We start from the raw sequence: 20,123 nt of genomic DNA, 5'->3' as shown, positions 1-20,123 counted from the left end.
CGTGCCGCTTTAGCAGTCCCATTGACTTTTATGCCCCTTTTTTGTAAAAATGATAAAAGAATAGGTAAAGTGGAGAAATGGTAAAGTAAGAGAGACAATAATGTAGATAAGACTCCTCGCTATATTATTCTCTCTCTTAATTTACCATTTCTCCTCTTTAACTATTTTTTGTCATTTTTATAAAAAGAAGATAGAAAAGTCAATGAAACTGCTAAAGTGGCACAGATGGAGTATTTGATAGGAGATCCAAACACACCATAAAATTACGGAAGTAACTACTGGAAATGCCACGTAGGACTCTGACTAGTACTATTATTACACTAGAGTGGTTATTTGATTTGTAGACTGCTACCTTTAATAGTACATTATATGTATCTGGTGTCCTTCTTCTCATGTAATACACAGGAACAAAAACATGTGTTAAGATTAAATAATGGTACCTGTTAATTAAAAACTCTAGGATTAGACTAGTGAAAATATAGGATGAAAATACACTCCTATAGATATATGGTTAGCAAACCGTCTGGAATAGATAGTTATCGAGTCAAAATTCAATATCAACTCGGTTAAACCCTAACCCAATCCGATATCACTAGGTTCTGATCGGGTCACCCTTTAATTTCGTGCGGGTTATCCTGTTTTGCGAAAAATGTCATAACTAAGTATTTAAGTTGATGGCATTTTTTGCTGCTTAATGAAGTACATCTAGTGTAAATAATAAAATAAATATAGGAATATAGATTGGACTCTTGGAGGCTTTGGAGCTGTTTCCTTTATCCGGAGTCCTACGTGGCATTTCTACAAGTTCTTATTTTATTTATCTAAATTGTTCATTTATGCTTCCGTAATTTTATGTTGTGTTTCAATCTCCTATTAAATAGTATCAAAGTTTTATGAAATTCTCGTCTCTAAAAAGAAAATATAATTATGCATAATGAATGTGTTTGGTAACTTAAAATTGGAAGTTTGGATTTGAAAATGGAATTTCCAGTTTCAATTACAATGTTTGGTACTCCCTCCATCCCACTTTAGGAGTCTCGGTCACTTTTGCACACTCGTTTTATAAAAATCAAAATAAATAGTTAAAGTGAAGATATGGTAAAGTAAGAGAGAATAATGTTAAGAAAAGTCTTTATAAAACGAGTGTGCAAAAGTGATCGGGACTCCTAAAATGGGACGGATGGAGTGCCACGTTTCGATCTTAAACTAAATTTCAATTCCATGTCTCTAGGTTGGGTGGGCTTAGTTATTAATGGGCCGATACATATGGGCCTTAATACCAAATGGTGTAAATTTATACATTCAACTTAGATTTATTTATTACAAGAGCTGTTTTTTACTACATAATTTCAAACAATAGGTTCAAAAAACAAACTTGAAATACGATCCTTGATATGGCTATTCTGAACTCCAACACCATCTCCAATTTGGTAAGTATAATGTGCCACTCTACCAAGATCAATTGCACATTTTATAAATTTTTTTGAAAATCCACAATCTCTAACTCTTTCTTCATTCATTTCTTTCCAAGTCTCCCATATCATAAATTTCACATACTCTCGAGCCTCTTCAACCGAAGCCCCGGATTCCTTCATGTAGCATTGAACCGATTCCGACACATCGCCTCGTTCCATCTCATACTTAAAAAATTCAAATTCAAATTAAATAAAATACAAAAACATGCCATTATCATAATTATTCAAGTATGACTATCAAATATGTATCTTACCCTAATTTTCAAATCAATAATTTATAGTCATTACTCATTTAATGTAAAAAATATGAACCATTAGATGTGGTTTCATTTGGTCATAATCGATCATAAATATATATACAAATTTAATTTACGAACCGGTGATGTTGCAAGGTCATTTGTAAGCCTCAAAATCATTGATGAACATCGAATTAGCTCGTGATATTCGTACAGGCTCGCCTTCTCTATAGGATTTGTGATGAGAAAAAATGTGTGTGATAGTATTACTGGAACCGAGCTTGAAATCGACCCATTATTCGTATATTCGTTCAGTGTTGGTGTGTACCCTGCGGCCTGCCACTGCGCCTCTTGTATAAGTGATTTACATAAATCTTGCCACTGAAAAAAAATGAAAGAAAATAAAATTATAAATATTTTGCTTTTTTTAGGGAAAGAACAGAAGCATTACTGATTTTCTTAATTGTGGAATGATGAGAATGTCTTGTTCTATTAGGACATTGTATGCCATCTCATTGATGAAGTTGTTGAGTGTGAGAAAACATATTTGCATATAGTTTGGAAGTTGTTCCATTGCTTCAAGATCCCATCTGGAAAAAATAAGAGTAAATAATTAGGCTGACATGCTTCAAAAATTATCAATAGAAATTGCACTTTGACAAAGAGAAGAAAACTAATAATGGTACACATAAAGTTACATAAATACGCGACATATTTTCCTTTTTTTTAGCTGTCTCACTCAGTATTTCCTAATTTGAAAACATTAGTATCAGTACCTTAGTCTCGCTCATACTTTATTCTGTCTCTACTCAACTCACAAACCAAAATTGCAAAAATCACCCGTTGAATTAGAAATGTTCCTTTAGAGTGAAGTGATGAGATAATGTTATGCGTTGTGGATGTCCTAAATGTCATGTGTAGCTCACCTTTCAATAGTATCATAAAAGAGTTGTAGTTCTTCCATGGTAGCATAGACATCAAATATATCATCTATTGTTGTAACTAACATACAAACTTTCGTGATCGTGATCCTCGAATAAGCATATTGAGGTTGTGAGAGGCCATCGATGGTCGACAAGTAAGACTCCACAATCCTATCTCTTGCAAATGGTAGCTTTTCACTTAGCCTTGTTTCCTTCCACCATCTATACATGTAAATCATTCACAAATTCTAACATAAGTCACATCATACAGTATTATTAGGGGTCGTTTGCTAGGGTAGATAACCCATCTATATTGTTGTTATCTGACCTAAAACGACCTAGAATTAGTCGATGATCAATATACCTGGATATGACTTTGAGTTCTTGCTGATGCATTGCTTGAGTGATGTTGAAGTCCAATTTTGCCAGCTCAAGCACTATTGGATTGCTTTCGGGTCGTCTCCCATATGCTTCGATGAACCATCTTGAATTCGGCCTTTGGACCCTCCAGTGAATCGGGATATCCAAAGCGTTGCGCACTGATTCTAGAATATTATCCTCATCGTCGTCGTCATCACAATCGTCAACAAGTCTCTGAAGATATTTGGTGGAAAATTTGTGGGCTAGCTCTAGGGTTTCTTCACCTTGTGTGAGTAGGAATGATGCTTCATAGAGTTGTAGTAGTCCTCTGATATCGTTGCCAAGACTAGATATGAAATCTCCATTCTCATTTTTGAAACAATCAAACACATCTATCATAGAACAATGCAAACCATAAGTTGTAGGTTTTAAATTTGTATATCAATTGTGTGTTCAATTCTCTTCCAAGGAAATATGGAGTTAAGTGATTATATTCTACTTTTTTTCCTAGGACACCTTTTCCTCATTTTCACTTCAATTATGGATAATATTAAGTTATTAATAGGTGAGTATTTGGTTTTCAGTTCAATTTTTTGCCAAAAAACGAACCAAAATGTACTTTTATCTAAACATTCGTGCCCAAATAAATCGAAAACATGCATCATCCTCAGTTTGATATAACACTATTTAGACTTTCAAAGACATTTAGTTATGGGTGAAACAAAGATTTTATAAAAGTCCAACCCTCAAATCAAGCTATGAAATTTCAAGATCCTCAAATTACAACGGTTAAAAGTGAAATGGGACAGACAACTAGGTTTATTGCAGTCTTTACACACTGTTAAGTTTTTAAAACCTTTAGCTCGTTGGGATAAACTCAATTTAAATACATATTAAAAATAAATTTGATTTTTGGTTGTTTTGATTTTTTAAAAATAAATTGTAAAAAATTGAACCTAACCAAAATTCAAAAAAATCAAACCAAATTTAAAAATTGTATTTTGTTCGTTTTGGATATTCAATTTTCATATATGTATTTTTCTCACCCTTAAATACTAGTACTAATGTAATATAAACATTTTTCTTTCAATTTTTATACTATTAGCTTGCAAGTCAAACTAATTTGTTGATCTTGACCACCTTGAGAAACTTGAAAACCATGCTCCCTAAGGAGTCTGAATTCAAGGGCAGTTGAATACAAATCCCTTTTCTTTGTATTGCAAGTATTCTCATAATAAATAGAATTCAAGATTTGGTTGATTTCTTGGTCGAAGTGATGAGATAAACAGAGCTGCTGCAAATCATCAATCAACTCCAGCCATCGATTGGCTTCCAATTCTTGGTGTAGCAACTTCTTCACTCCCACAATCAGCTCGGTGGCGTGCATGGAATGTCTCTCTTCCTAATGTGGTATTTAGAAACGAATGATTATTACTCCTTCTGTCCCACTCAAAGTGACATGTTTCTTGTTTGGCACGGGAATTTATCCAAAGAGTGAATTAAAAATCACGAAGTTTGTAATTTTCACAATTATATAAGTTGTCTCCTTTCTGGTAAAATACACAATGATGTATTTAGTTCCAAATTGATAATTGAGCAAATTGCAAATTTCATGATTCCAAATTCACTTTTCAGAAAAGACAGCTGCGCGTTGAGCACATAGCGAACTATTCTTTCGCCTTTTACTAAAGAATATTGTGTGCTCGTCGCTATTTAAGCAGCATACTCATCTTTTTGGAGGGTTTTTTCAATATGTTTTTTTTGTATTGAAAAAACCCCATGAAAAAAAAATTCACTTTTCAGAAAGTGGACAGACTAAAATTTGACCATGTTTCATGATTTATTTTGCGATATATGTGCCCTTTTTTATATTAGAAATGTCACTTTGTACAAAAATATCTCAAAATGGAAAACATGTCATTTTATAAATATTGGATCAAAAAATTTAAAGATAGTATACCGTATATTGGTTGGTGAGTGACTGAATATAGTTGAAATCCCAAAAGGAAGGATTGTAGTTTGCAGATCGTCGGGCAGTAGTCATTCCGATGCATTGCATGGCCGAGCGCCTTCGCGTAGACGACCCAATATACGGTGGTTTCCGAGCTCCGGCGTGGAAGGTGTAAGAAAGGTGGGCTGGCTTGCTAGGAATTATAACAAGTGGTATATGTATTAATAAAAGAGACATTTTAACTAATTATAGTGCCAATTTTCCATAGTTGCATATCGAAATATGTATGTTGTGTTACTCTCTCAACTATAATTATAATGTGACTAATTGCTCTTGCCGTGCTATGGATGTGATCACATTTAAAACTTTATAGTTTATACCCTCTAAGTCTAATTAGAGGGTACGATGTTAATTAATACTACTACTACTACTAGTTTATAATCAAATCGAAATTTGGAATAGCTTTTGTTTAGAGTGTATATATCGAAACTATAAGAGAAAAAGGATAAATAAAGTAAAAAGAGGGAAAAAGAAAAAAGTAAGTGGTGTCACAATGAGATACTCCTATGATGTATATACTTAACGAGTTGATTCCAATTAAATTAAGATGGTCTATCGTAATATTAGATGGACAAAATAATATTTATAAGGTGTCAAGATAATTATATTAATCACATAATTCAATATTTAATATAAAATAAATAGAAATTATAATTATAATTATAATTAAATACACAAAAGTATATTTTGGGTATTGTATGTGGAAATTCTTTATTTAAGTGACTCCAAATCTCTTAGTTTTTACGGAAAATAAAAATGATTTGTTAAGCTAACATTACACATTATTAGACATCATAGTAAAGAAAAAAATATTCATACACATATATCATATTTAACTGACATTTTTAATATGTTTAACTAGCTATTCATCTACAAATTTATATTAAAATTAATAATAATCATATTTTTTTCCATCACTTAATTGCATTACCGACTTTTACAATTAAAAAAAGTATGTAAATGAAAGAAACAAAATCTAATACAGTATCTACTTTTTTAAAAAAATTTAAAAATTAAAAATGAAAATCGATTTATTTTTATTTTTATTTTAGAGGTGGTCTCCAATTTCTCCTAAAAATGCATGTTTTTAGCATGCAATTCAACCTATTTATATGACTATATGAGATCGCACGCTAGTCAACATATTTAAACAAATTAATTACAGTTATTGAATAGTACTCCACTTGTTGTAAATCGTAATTGCTATTTGACTGGTCAATAAAACATTTTAATTTCAATGTTCACGTTTATCAGTTGATAAATGTTTAGTCATAATGATGTAAATTTCAACTCCTCATATAACTGACTAATTTCAGGATGAAATATAATTAGGATTTGGTTGTTCTCTCCTTGCTAAATTTAACAAACTAATAGTTTTTCAAGATTTTCAATAGTTCTAAAAGTCACAAAGAAAATAATGAAAGCTTAAAGTTAAGCTGAATTTATTAAAGTTGATTGTTTTCTTTTTGTAAAAGTAATTTATAGTTTCCTAAATCCACAAAAAATCATTTCAATCTTTCCAATTTATGATGTTCACTAAAATTAGTTACACTGGTTTCGAATTTTGCTCTCCATTTTAGACTTTGAGTGTGCCTTTTTGGGCGGGTCTGGTGCCGGGTTTCGGGTTTGGGTTGCCTTTGCGGATCCATTGGTTTTAGTTGGGCCAAGGTTGACTCCCTCCTCCACTTTATGGGCCTCTCGTGATGGGCTGTAAAATGGGCTCCGGATAAAAAGACTTTTTCCAGGCCCATATTTGGGATATTTTAAAAGGCAGAGATGTGTTTATTGAATAATTTTCTTATTTTAATGATAAAGTCCAAACTTGTTTATCAAAATTAAATTACAAGATATGGAAAGATATCCCCAATATAAAGGAAGATATCAAAAGTTCTTGATTCTCATGGAAGGATATTTAAAAGATATCTCTTCCTATTTAAAAGATATTTGCGAAGAATTTTACAATACTCAGAATAATAAATTACAATACTCAAATTAAAGAGTACACATTTGTGAATATAATTAACTTCTAACAGTCGCCGGTGGGAAAAGGTAACCTGCAAAAATGCATGCTAATTAATAAATGCTATATATATAAGCAAATCATTATATTGATCACACATATTATTTTTATTGATTATGATTATGATAATATAATAATATAATTTATTTTATACTTTCATCAATATTTTGCAATTTACACATGATTATACTACTAAATAGTAGTAAAAGATAAGTGGTGGTTTGGGTAAATCCCGAGGTTTATAAAATGTTTCGAAACTAAATAAGCCCTAATTAAACCCTGGGGGTGTATTTGCTTTTTTTAATCTGTCTTTAGAAAAATAATAAAATACTATAAACTTTTCATTGAAAGTGGGAGCCATATTTTTTTAATCTTATTATTTCTATTCATAATATATCCATTTTCACTTTTATATTTAAGACTCAATTCGATTACCATGTTTACATGTGAATAAAAGCCATATTTAATCTATCTCTTAATCGATTTTCTTTTCACAATAGCTTGGCCTATGACAATATATAGAGGCATGCCTGTACAGGTTTGTGCTAAAATGACAACCCTTCTTAAAGTGACACCGTGACACTACTTATACAGCAATATTATAAACGCTACACAGCAATATTACAAACACTACACAGCAATCTATAGATTGTTGTATAGTGTGTCGGATATTGTTGGACAAGAAAAATTGTTGGATAAAGACCAACAAATTGCCGGTCGTCTTTTTTAGATTTTTTTAAATTTTTGCCACGTGGCAACTTATTATTCGTCCACGTGTACAAATTATTGGCTATGAATGATGGTATGGTGTTATTTTAAGGGTGGTGGTATCTTAACATGCCTCTGTCTGTACATTGTCAAGATTATATTATATGTCATGATTTTTCATCTCAATCTCATCTCTATAACTAATTTAATCCTAGATAAAATCCTATATTGGCTTATCTCATATTTTATTAATCTATTATCTTGTTTAACAAAAAGATATTAAGGTAGTACTATAAAATTAAAACACAACTTCTTAGAGTAACGTTTGATTCGTTAGACAAGATAATACAACCTTCATCCTATAAAGATTAGCACTTATTTTCATTTTGATTGTCCCTTAAAATCATGTATGTCTAAAATATTATTGATATTTTTAAACCTAACAAAATCGTTTTCTTTATGATCACACAATATTATTTAACTTTTCACAATAAAACCTATAATGATTTCCTCATTTCATATACAATCTCAAAAAATTTATTCTGGGAAAATTGCGAACAACTCCACGCCAGGGCTTATATCCCTTCCTTATACCACAAAGCAAACTCATCCCATAATATATTCATACAAACCCGAGCTTTAGAGCAGTGTCGGAGACGCTCTTGTCCTCGTACGGACAACGGGCCCGAAAGCCATAGGAGTTGGCGATGGACTCGACTGAACTTCCTTGTTCCGTTGCGTTTCTTTTTTTCTGCATAAATTAAGAACTCAACATTAGATACATATAGATGTAATAAAAAGAACTAAGATACTAACAAAGACTCTATATACTCCATATACTCCATATACCTCAGCTTGCTGTTTCAGCATCTCGTTTTCTTTCTTCAGTTCTATTTCCTGCATTCTTTATAAAATATTAGAATTCATAATAATATATGACATGAAAAAAGATACATATAGGTTTAATTTGGAACTTGCCCTTGTCTCCAGCTTGCTGATCTCAAACATAAGCTGGTCATTCTGCAAAAAAAAGAAAATATATAAATTAATTTTGGATTTGGATTTCTTTTTTAAGATTTTAATATATTTGAATTGAACTAAACTGAAAAATTGAAATTCGCCAAAAATTTAATTCGAACAGAACTAGAATTTTTTTTAAAAAAAGCAAAGTTATTCGGATTTTTAATTTTACTCGCCCTCTAATTGTATCTTTATTATACACGAATTAGCACGAAAATTGAACCTTTGTTTTAGAAACTCGGCCCAATGCTGACTCCACCACTCTCTCCAGTCTAGCCAGTTCATTCATGCCGAGATCTTGGAGCTCTTCTCCATTAAGTTGCCTACAAATAAAATACTAGGATTTTCAGTTTTCAACTCGCAATAATAAATGGAAATATATATCTGTGGACGCGAGTTAATTAGCGTGACCATACTTGTATTCGCGAGTCAAGGCCATGAGTTCCTTGCTGATCGCATCATCAATGTCGCCTCCCACCTGAAAATGTGAGCGAGTGAAAAAACATATACTCGTAAAATGATGAAGTGCATCTTAATTGGAAATTATACGTTTTCTCTCTAATTAATATTAAGATATTATACGTTTTCTCTCTAATTAATACTCTACTAGGTTAGGGGTTTGAATCATGACCGTCACATGTAATTACCTACCTGATTGAGGAAAGTTTGCCGGAGACGGTTGATACCCTCTGGCTGAGCCTTACGTCGTTGGATGACTTGCGTCATGCTTCAAAATCAAGAGAGGATGTCAAGGTGATGATCAAAGAGATAATCGAGGGAAGATCAAGCAAACGGCAAAAATACAGAGAATTTATTCTTATGATTGTAGGTCTGTGATCAAATACTAACTCATTTACAATAATAATTAATAACTAATACGACTGTATACCATAATTAGTGTAACATTTAGCACTATATATAAATAGATGTATTAGACGGAGAAGAATGAAATAATAGATCAAACATAAAATCATTCTCTTGAGATGGCTTCGTTTTTATATTGTTTTCCACAAAATCCGATTATATTTTTCTAAGGTACTAACTTGATTGTATGCATATCATATTTTGCACTAGTTAATAAGTTCTCGAGTCATCAATGTCATAGTTCTAAATTATACTAGGAAATTTAGTTATGCACTAGTAGACATTGGATGAATACATCTTGGCATCATATATCCCGACTATAGTAATAAAAAAATTTCTTTTAGACTTTTGCTTTTGTAAAACTAAATTAGAAATAAAGGGTATAAATTTTATTACAATGAATTAGCTTACGAAATTCAAATATTTCACTATATTAATAATGAATTCTAAATCTAAATATCAACCCTACCGTAACCAAGAAATCTACTCTTATAATCTAAAACAAGATTCTTAATTATAACAATACAAGTCTTTATGTTAGAGAATTTTTATTAGCTATTATAAAGATAAGAATATTAATGAAATTTGATTATGTTCTAACTTTATTGAAATAAATACAGTATCATAAAACAAGAAATTTTTCTGTAAGTAATGTTTCAAGAAAAAAATAATACATCACGTTTAACACAAAAAGAACTGTAGGAAACAGAGTAAAATTAATTTTATCTGATGTAAAAGTACTATGACTTGAAATATAAATCCAGTGTATTTGAGAAAGAGAGCAAGCCTGGAGCTGGAGTAGTCGAAGAGCTTGCCGGTGGCCGAGAAAACAATGAGAGCAATCTCAGCATCACAAAGAGTGGCAAGTTCTCTCGCTTTCTTGAAAAGCCCTCTTCTCCTCTTCGAAAAGGTCACCTGCCTCGATGTCAAGTTATCGATCTTCTTTATCTCAATCTTTTGCCTCACCATCTTCCTACACCTTCACTGCAATTTGCATCTCATCAATTTTACAATTTAGGGAGAGAGAGCTTTTGACTAAGCCATGGAAGCCGTGGCAGACGCAGAAATAAACCTAAGTAAGTAGGGGCCAAATTTTCAAGATTTTACTTCAAAATAAATTTTTAGGTAATTTAGATCATTAAAATGGGCTTTATATAATTATATGTATAAAGTATGAATAAATTTTAAAAACTTATAATAGAAAAAATTTAAAAAAATCAATCCATTAGGGGCTAAAGCCCTTCCCCAAGTACATGTAGTTCCGCCAAAGCATGGACGGACACAGTAAGGATGGAGGACGCGGGTTAAGCCCCTATTAATTATTTCTTTATAAAATGAATAGAAATTATCGAAAATTATCTTTATTCCAGCACTAACCAAACTCAAACCTAGAAAACAATATTAATACTTTTTCCTGTGTCCGCTGGACAAAACAATACATGGTAGAGAGAGAGAGAAAGCGCTCTGTGACGATAAGTTTCTAGGAAGCAACTTAAGCCCGTACCAAAAAAAAAATTCTTCTAACTATTTTGAAATGTATAAAAATTATCAAAAATTATCTCTTACCGAATTATGCCTAGAAAATTATAAATTTCAATAGATTTTCTATCAATATTTTTTTCTGACATGACCTGAAACCCATTACAACACAAGATCTGAAAGCATAAACCATTCTTCCAAAACAATTGTATAGAAAAGGATAGCAAAAACTGGCAGCATTTTGTAATTGTACAAATTTTAAAAGTTAAAAATAAGAAAAACTTGTGTATACATAAATAGGGGAGACAATCAACTGAATGATCCTATATATGCATAGAAAATGAGATATGGAAAGTTTAAAAATCAGGTGAATTTGCTAATTGAGGGATGATTTGACATAACCTGCAGAAGTGAAAGCCAAACTGCCAATGCCACCAACCCTAGAGAGAGAAACTAGAGAGAGAGAGAAAGCAAGGTGAATTTGACTATCAGTTTCACAGCTTATATAAAGAGAGTGGGATTGGACAGATGGGAGCGTGATTTTCAAAGAAGAGGCTTATTTTTTTCAAATTTACTGGAATTTAAATGTTTATTTTTGGAGGACGATATCACAGTGTTTTTGTTTAAATTTTGAGAATTAAAAATTTATTTAACTAATTTACCAAACACAAGTTATTAATCTTTTGATGAAAACTTGTCTCGTATGATCCCTCCCCATTATAAGTTGAACTTGTAACCAGTGGCGGATCCAGACCCCGGAAATGGAGGAGGCGGATTTAATATTTTAAAAATTAATATAATTTAATTAAATAATAAAATAAATAATATTATATTAATAATAAGTAGCACTAGCTTCGTTAATAAAATATAAATATGCATCAGCTTGAATATATGTATTATTCATCTAAAAATATAAAATCATGGTAAGTATTATATACATCAAATGTTATTGTTAATATTATATAAAAAAGTGATAGAAGTAGAATAGTAAAAATTTAGATTTTAAAAATATTTAAAAACAGGATGCAATATGGATCGCAAATTATAAATACTTTAGTATAAAAAATAAACACAATATTAGAAATACTTAAAAAGTAAATATAACAAATAATACTCCATATACTACAAATTAATAAAAATTTAGATTTTATAAAATATTTGAAGGTTTTATTTTGATAATAAGAAGACATAAGAATTGATAAAACAAAAAAAAGTAAAGGAAGGAAAAGAAAAAATATGCTCTTGAGGGTCGGACCCTTGACCTCTTACTTGAAAGCTAATAAGAAAACCATTAGGCTATTCGATTTTATATGAAATTTATTTAAACAAATATATTTTTATACTTTATGAAGGGGGCTGAAGGGGGCGGATATGCTTATTTTCAGCTCGATTCAATGAAAAATTTAGGCGTTCCGAACGGCCGGGAGGGGGCGACCGCCCCCTCCCCCATCCGTTGGTGCTTGTAATGATTTATAGATATAGGTAATGAAATATGAGTTTCATTATCAGAAGAAATAAAATTTACTCATGTGTGACAAATATTATGGGATTGATCGGAAAGGAAACAAATCACAGGTAATGTCAAACGAAAAGAGTATAAATTATAGTGGAGAATGAGTCTCACCTCATTAAAAATTAAAAAAAAATCAAAATTAGAGAGTGCATACTCTAAGACGGATTAAAAAGAAAAGAGTGCATACTCATGTCTGACGTAGGAAGTGCATGGTACTTAATTAAATACTCAAATTGTTGATTTTTAATCATAATATTTAGTTTAATTTTAGTCAATCCGATAGCACTACCAAAAATAACAAATTTACCGACAGATTGATTTGAATTTAGGTGAAAACAAAATACTTTGTTTTATTAATATAAATAAAAATTTTTAAATATATTTATTTTAATGAAATGTCATTATTATAATAACTGTTGAAACACATTGTTTTGTAGGTAGATATCATAATTGAGAAAATTTAGAAATTCATAAGTTAATAGTAGTATAAATTTATTTAATTTTAATATTCTATAAATTCAGCCACCAAAATAGTACTATAAGCATTAATTTTAATGGTGAAATAGTTTATAGTTATGAGGATTTAATTACCAAGTCGTTGAAAGAAAAATCAGATGCTATATGGCGATAGGGGTGCGATCATATTATAACTCATATTTATGTGATAATCTAATAACCCTATCATTTTATGGGTCAAAAGTATCATTTTTACTAAAAATGATATTTATAAACGATAAAATGATATTTTTTCAGCATGCATAAAATGATATTCTGTTTCATAAAATGATATTTTTCGTCCATAAAATGAGAATTATTAAGTTATCATCATAAATATGGGTTATGATAGGATCACCTCCCTATATCCCTATGGCGATATATATGATGTTTCCAACTAATCTTAATCTTGAAGTTCAGTCTATATTTTAGCTGAAATAGAAAAATTAACCGACTCATTATATTTTTTTTGGACGGATTCGAAAATAATGTAATCCAACACTCTAATGCAAGTGGCAGACGACAATTTATGGCTGGATTTTTAAAGTCCGTACCAACATTTTACTACTATAATATCTCTCAAATATTTTCTGTACGGTCACCCAAATAAATTTTCTCGACATAGGTAATTTTAAATGTTAAACCATTTTAAAACTTTTACCCGATTTTATCAGTCTTAGTTACGTACTATTATTAATTTACTGAGTGACTCATACTATTTTTTTTAGCAAAAGCATGCCTTGAAACCGATATTTCGATCTAAAAAAGGTCTTCTTTTATATTTATACCTTTTTTCTACCCATATATAGGATTTATTAATGCTACATGGTTGTGGTCCCTCATATTATATTATTGTTTTTTTTTTTTCTCTCTCTCGCTTTAAAAAATGTAGGAACATTAGGTTTGTCAATTGATTTTTCTTCTGAGTTTTCCTTATTGTTTTTATTTGGATCCTTAAAAGAGTGTTGGTGTGACTTCTAAAGGATTTAATATTAACTTAAGCTAGAGATTTGATTAATTAAATTCCACAAAGCAAAAAAAAAATCAGTTTTCAAAATTAATTAAGCAATAAATTATCCATTAGACTTTTCTATGTTAATATCTACACATGAATTAATAGTCCCTCATTGAATGCATTGATTGAGAATCAAGGTTAGATCGATTCTATTAATTAATCTAGTTCTAGGACTTGAATATTTGGGCACGTATAACGACAAATCCATTTTTTTATGAAAAGAAAAGACTCAACTAGCATAGATATTAGCAGAAGAAGGCAACCGGCAATAATTTGAAGAAAAAAAAACCAACAGCCAAAATGTATGTCGTGATTGACAAATTAAGAGGAATGTAATGACTATTCTCACATATTATTATTGACAGAATATATCGCAATTGTGTAATCGAGATAAACGAAAACGTAAAGAGACACATAATTTACTTGGTTCACCAACGTTGCATTGGCTACATCCACGGACAGAAACGGAGAACAGATTGTATTCAGATTGTATTTAGATTGTTTTCGGAGAACATATTGTATTCAACTTATTTTCATATTACAGAGTTTTGTGCTCTACTCCTGTACAAATAGGCACACAAGACGACGGGCTAGACCCAATATAACAATTAAGGCCTAAAACAGAAACATATCATAGCGAGACTCCGTTCGGCTAGCGGCAAACTATACAGATTCAAGGCATACTAACATTATAATTATGTGTATATTGTTGGAATAATTACACCATTAATTCATGCAAAATATTTTGCTATCGATTCACATTAGTTCAAAAGGTTTGAATTTGACGTTGCCGGTCCATACATCCGCGGGGTATAGAAAATCAAATTTTGCAATTCGTTATTGTTTCACTGTAAAACAATTAAAAACTATATGAAATCATTTGTGAAAGAAATGACTATATAATTTATAAGTATTTATTATCTAAATTTGGTATTTTTGGGAACTCTTTAGAAAACGGAAAAAATATGGAGTAATTACATGTAAGTCATATATCACTATTATATTAATAATAGTACTACTCATTGTATTTTATTTATTTATTAAACGGCCAAAAATTAATTATTCAATTTATAAGATTTATAAACTAATATTTCATTCCGGACGTACTCTAGTCCATTCTTCATTTATTAGGCAGACTAAACCTAAAAAGTGTCATTTCATTCATATAGTTATTCCATTCATAAATATATCAATTACTTTATGGAGTAGTATTATTTGGAATATTAGACATATGACTATAAATATCAAGCATAGAATCACCCAAGAGACTGGAATATAGTGCCATGGGCCTTATGTGTAGTTTGGGCTGAATATTATATATTTTTAACCCAAATTATTTTTTATTTAATACTCCCTCCGTCCCATTAAATATGCAACATTTGCTTTTCGCCACAAGATTTTATGTAGTGTTGTTTTGTGAGTTAATAAAGAGAGAGTAAAGTAAGAGAGAAGAAAAAGTAGAGAGAGTATTGTTTTCATTTTTAGAAACGTTTCATTGTTAAATGGACAGACTAAAAAGGAAAACGTTTCATTTCTAATGGGACAGGGGGAGTATTATTGTGACTTCTTTACTCTTAAATTAATCGATTCATATTCCTTTCGGACAGTACCAAGTTAATTGCACCATTTCTTATTTTAATAAAAGTTGCCTCTTTAATCTCTTACTTTGTTTTTTTCCTTATTTTATTGACTCTACTTAGCTCATTAAATACTATTAGTACTATGTTAAAAATTATGTATTGCAAAGAAACAACTCGATTAACTTGAGAAGAGAGAGTAATATAATGACATGTTTGGTAGGGGTGATAACTCATCTCGCGAATTTTATGAACAAAAACAACTCGATTAATTTTGTGTTTATAGGCACACCCACGGCCCTAGCCGCCACCTCTCCCTTCACTGCACCACCACCATCCTATGGCCCATCGTTGCTGCTGTCTCCGGCGGCTTTGCCGAACGTTGAGCTATAAAAGTAACTCAAAATAAAAAGTAAACATTTTCTTGACATAATTTCTAACAGTCGCCGCCGGGAAAAGGTAAGCTGCAAGAATTCATGAATACATATAAGCATTTAGCAACTCGAATTATTTTTGGATTATAAATTATTCTTCAACCCGAATTTAGATACATGGCTAATTTGCAAATATACACATGATTATATTATAAATACCCAAAGACACGTGGTTTGGGTAAATCCCCAAAGCTTGTTACAAATGTTTCATACTAAGAAAAGCCCTAATTAAACCCTACGGATGTATTTGCTTTTTATTTCCCTAAATAAATTAAGAGATAAATAATAAGTACAACTTACTCTTTTTAGGGTAAATGATTGAAAAAAAACATTTAATTTTTTCAAATTTTAGTCAGTACTAGTAAGTAAGTACTTTACAATGAGTTGAAAAATTCATGAAGTTTTGGTTTGTTAGCAAATATCTCATTGATTTAAGAAAAGGTCGTCAACATATAATATATTGTTGATTTTTTAAACCACGTACGCTGTTTTTTACATAAATAGAAGAAATCATTTAACTCACTAGCAGTGAGACATTCACATATGATTTCTCGGCTGTTATATCAAATAAAATTTCACCACTAAAAGCGAACAAATCCAAGCTTCATGATGATTCTGTCTGATTTTTTAACTTACGAGATTGAACAGAATTTGACCAATATCATGATTTTTTCGACAATATAATTTACCTTTTTTTTTTATCAAGTCATGTCTGATAACTAGGGCTTATAACCCTCCCTCACATTTACCTCAACGCAATTTAAACCTAGTAATACATTCATACATATATAGAAGAAGCAAGCATACATACCCGAGTTTGAGAGCGGTATCGGAGATGCTCTTGTCCTGGTCCGGACAGCGGCCACGAAAGCCATAGGAGTTGGCGATGGACTCAACTGAACTTCCTTGTTCCGTTGCGTTTCTTTTTTTCTGCATAAAGAACTTAAACATTATATACATAAATGTAATAAAAAGAACTAAGATAATAACAAAGACTATATATATATACCTCAGCTTGCTGTTTCAGCATCTCGTTTTCTTTCTTCAGTTCTATTTCCTGCATTTCTTTAAAAATTATTAGAGTTCATAATAATACTATATGACATTAAAAAAAAGATACATTAAGGTTTAATTTGGAACGTGCCCTTGTCTCCAGCTTGCTGATCTCCAACATAAACTTCTCATTCTGCAATATTACATGTAGCACTTAGTTTGCTAAATAAAAAACTGAAAAACAAAAAAAAAATCAAAATGGGATCCAAATCGAACCGAATTGGAAAAACAAAATTCGCTAAAAATCTAATCCGAACTGAACTGAAATCTAAAAAATCCGAACCAAATTTTAAACTTAATATTCAAATCTCGAGTCACCCTCTAATTATAGGTATAGAATTATATCTTTATTAGAAAGTACTCCCTCTGTTCTGTTAATAGAGTCATTTTTCTATTTTAGAATGTTTTAACATAATTGAGTCATTTCTATTTTTGACAAAAAATAATCTTCTCTCTTACTTTATTTACTATCCAGTTAACACACTATTATTAAATTTCGTATCAAAAAGAAATGCATCTATTAAATGGAACGGAGGGAGTACCTTTTTTTTAGCGACTCGTCCCAAGGCTGAGTCTACAACTCTCTCTAGCCTGGCCAGTTCATTCATGTCGAGCTCTTCGAGCTCTTCTCCCTTAAGCTGACTAATAAAAAGAGGGCTTTTCAGTTTTCAACTCGCAATAATATGCGGAAATACGATAATAAAACTGTGGATGCGAGTCAATACTTGAATTCGCGAGTCAAGGCCATGTGTTCCTCGCTGATTGCATCATTGTTGTCGCGTCCCACCTGAAAATGTGAGCAAATCAAAAACACAAACTCGTATAGGACGATGAAGCGCAGTTTAATTGATAAGACGCTTCTCCTCTAATATTTATAGGTCTGGGGTTCGAATCACTACATTCATAGGTAGTTTAAATGTCACGTTACTAAAAAAACTCGATATTACTATAAATTGAGTTAAATTAATTACCTGATTAAGGAGAGTTTGCCGGAATCGATTGATACCCTCAGCTGGTTGCACCTTACGCTTTTGAATCACTTGCATCATGCTTCAAAATCGTCCATTAATTAATTATATGTTGCATTTCTATAATCCTCAACTCTTATGATTGTCGATTAATACAGTTGCTTAAACAATTCTTTATAAATGAAAAAAACGGAACACATCGGTTTGTGGATGTAACTAATTAGTTGAATTGGAAAGATCAAAATATTACTATTGCAATGTCTTTTATTGCTTAATTATTTATCTTATCTTCTTTTCTTCTTGATTTGTCAGGATATGAGATTCTTTTTGTACTTGCAACACTATACACTATACATTGCTAATTTTCTATTCATGCTATAGTAAATAAACCATTGAATTTCCCATCTTAACCTTCTGGACACCAAATTAATGTCTATGAAACTTAACAAACGTAATTTCTTGTTTTAGATGAGCTTCTAACAAGTAATGTTCGGTAAGGATCTCCTCATCCACTTTTCCTCCTCCACTCCTGCTCCACTTCTCACAATGGAATAAAATAATCCATCATCACTTATTAAAATCAGTTATAATTATAATATTATTTTATTCTCTTGTGAGAGTGGAGCAGGAAAAGTGGACGAGGAGATCCTTACCGAGTAAGGTTTGAAGAAAGAATAAATACTTGTAGTACATAAATTAGTGTGTGTGTGTGAGAGAGAGAGAGAGAGAGTAAACCTGGAGGTGGAGTAGTCGAAGAGCCGGCCGGTGGCCGAGAAAACAATGAGAGCAATCTCAGCATCGCAAAGAGTGGCGAGTTCTCTCGCTTTCTTGAAAAGCCCTCTTCTCCTCTTCGAAAAAGTCACCTGCCTCGATGTCAAGTTATCGATCTTCTTTATCTCAATCTTTTGCCTCACCATTTTCCTACACCTAACTGCAATTTGCATCTCACCAATTTTACAATTCCGAGCAAGCGGCTTCAGCCCTTACCAAAATATTTTCTACTTTTTCTATTTTAAAATGTATAGAAATTATCGAAAATTACCGAACTAACGCCTAGAAAAATTATAAAAACAACATAACTTTTTATCAATATTTTTTTCTGCATCCACAGCCGACCAAAACAATACTCCATATGGCAGCTAGAGAGATATATAATGTACTCCATAAGCGGCTTAAGCCCCAACCAATTATTCTATTTATATCAAAATGTATAGAAATTATCAAAATTGTCCCTAATCCGCCTTTACCAAACTCATGCCTAGTAATTACCAATATATTTAAAAAAATTGTACATAAAAAAGGATAGCAAACAAGGGCAGCATTTTGTACAAATGCAAAAGTGGAAAATGAACAAAACATAATTTATTTATATGTAAATATAGGGGAGACGTTGAGACAACCAATAGTATGATTCTATATTTGCATAGAAACTGAGAAATGGAAGGTTTAAAAATCAGGTGGAATTTGCTAATTCAGGGAAGAAATCACATCACCTGGAGAAGAGGGAAACCACACTGCCAATGCCACCAACCCTAGAGAGAGAAACAAGAGAGAGAAGAAAGCAAAGGTGAATCTGATTATCATTTTATCATCTTATAAATAGAGTCGGATTCATTGGACATAAAGGATGTGGAGGGTGACTATCAAAGTCAAGGTTTAAATTTTACCAGTACTCTCTCGTTCCTTTCTTAATTGAGTCATTTCTTTTTTATATGAAAAATTAAGAATAGTTTGTTAAGTGGATGACAAATAAAGTAAAAGAGATAAAATAAGTAAAAAGATTACTTTTCCCAAAAATAGAAATGATTCAATTATATTGGAATTTTTAAACTTTGAAAAATAACTAAATTAATGTGGAACTGAGGGAATAGTGCATATCAAATTTTGTGCATATGAAATGCTTAGTACTCTCTTATCGGCATATATTTTCAAAATTACATTTTCTCTAATTTTGTTCAATTTATCGTATGAA

General features: G+C 31.2%; 3 protein-coding genes and 1 non-coding gene across 5 annotated transcripts; 1 reads left to right on the top strand and 3 right to left on the bottom strand.

Moving 5' to 3' along the window:
* Positions 1-1,294: 1,294 nt before the first annotated feature.
* Positions 1,295-5,203, bottom strand: LOC125224358 ((R)-limonene synthase-like). 2 transcript variants are annotated; one of them, XM_048127751.1, is made up of 7 exons: positions 4,955-5,203; positions 4,135-4,396; positions 2,999-3,386; positions 2,638-2,856; positions 2,163-2,301; positions 1,853-2,092; positions 1,295-1,640 (listed from the first exon to the last, which is right to left on the bottom strand). In XM_048127751.1, exons 1-7 carry the CDS (start codon positions 5,180-5,182, stop codon positions 1,350-1,352), a joined length of 1,767 nt encoding a protein of 588 aa, XP_047983708.1. In that variant the 5' UTR covers positions 5,183-5,203; the 3' UTR covers positions 1,295-1,349. The 2 variants fall into 2 exon arrangements, with proteins under 2 accessions (XP_047983708.1, XP_047983709.1); XM_048127752.1 differs by having other exon boundaries at positions 1,853-2,053.
* LOC125185718 lies at positions 4,637-4,753 on the top strand. The gene has a single exon (XR_007170224.1). It is a non-coding gene; the product is annotated as a U5 spliceosomal RNA (small nuclear RNA).
* A 3,021-nt stretch (positions 5,204-8,224) lies between the features above and the next one.
* Positions 8,225-11,571, bottom strand: LOC125224519 (MADS-box protein JOINTLESS-like). Its single transcript, XM_048127930.1, has 8 exons — positions 11,499-11,571; positions 10,405-10,601; positions 9,405-9,480; positions 9,170-9,231; positions 8,977-9,076; positions 8,712-8,753; positions 8,583-8,630; positions 8,225-8,484 (listed from the first exon to the last, which is right to left on the bottom strand). The coding sequence occupies exons 2-8, from the start codon at positions 10,584-10,586 to the stop codon at positions 8,356-8,358; spliced, it is 639 nt and encodes a 212-aa protein (XP_047983887.1). The 5' UTR covers positions 10,587-10,601; positions 11,499-11,571; the 3' UTR covers positions 8,225-8,355.
* A 4,285-nt stretch (positions 11,572-15,856) lies between these two features.
* LOC125185185 (MADS-box protein AGL24-like) lies at positions 15,857-19,772 on the bottom strand. Its single transcript, XM_048081686.1, has 9 exons — positions 19,645-19,772; positions 18,887-19,082; positions 18,155-18,233; positions 17,909-17,970; positions 17,726-17,825; positions 17,275-17,316; positions 17,140-17,187; positions 16,942-17,060; positions 15,857-16,160 (listed from the first exon to the last, which is right to left on the bottom strand). Exons 1-9 carry the CDS (start codon positions 19,733-19,735, stop codon positions 16,133-16,135), a joined length of 765 nt encoding a protein of 254 aa, XP_047937643.1. The 5' UTR covers positions 19,736-19,772; the 3' UTR covers positions 15,857-16,132.
* Between the last annotated feature and the right edge of the window lie 351 nt (positions 19,773-20,123).

This window comes from Salvia hispanica, chromosome 4 (genome assembly GCF_023119035.1).
Source record: "Salvia hispanica cultivar TCC Black 2014 chromosome 4, UniMelb_Shisp_WGS_1.0, whole genome shotgun sequence".
Taxonomy (NCBI): Eukaryota; Viridiplantae; Streptophyta; class Magnoliopsida; order Lamiales; family Lamiaceae; genus Salvia; species Salvia hispanica.
This window is presented reverse-complemented; position numbering and strand designations above follow the sequence as displayed.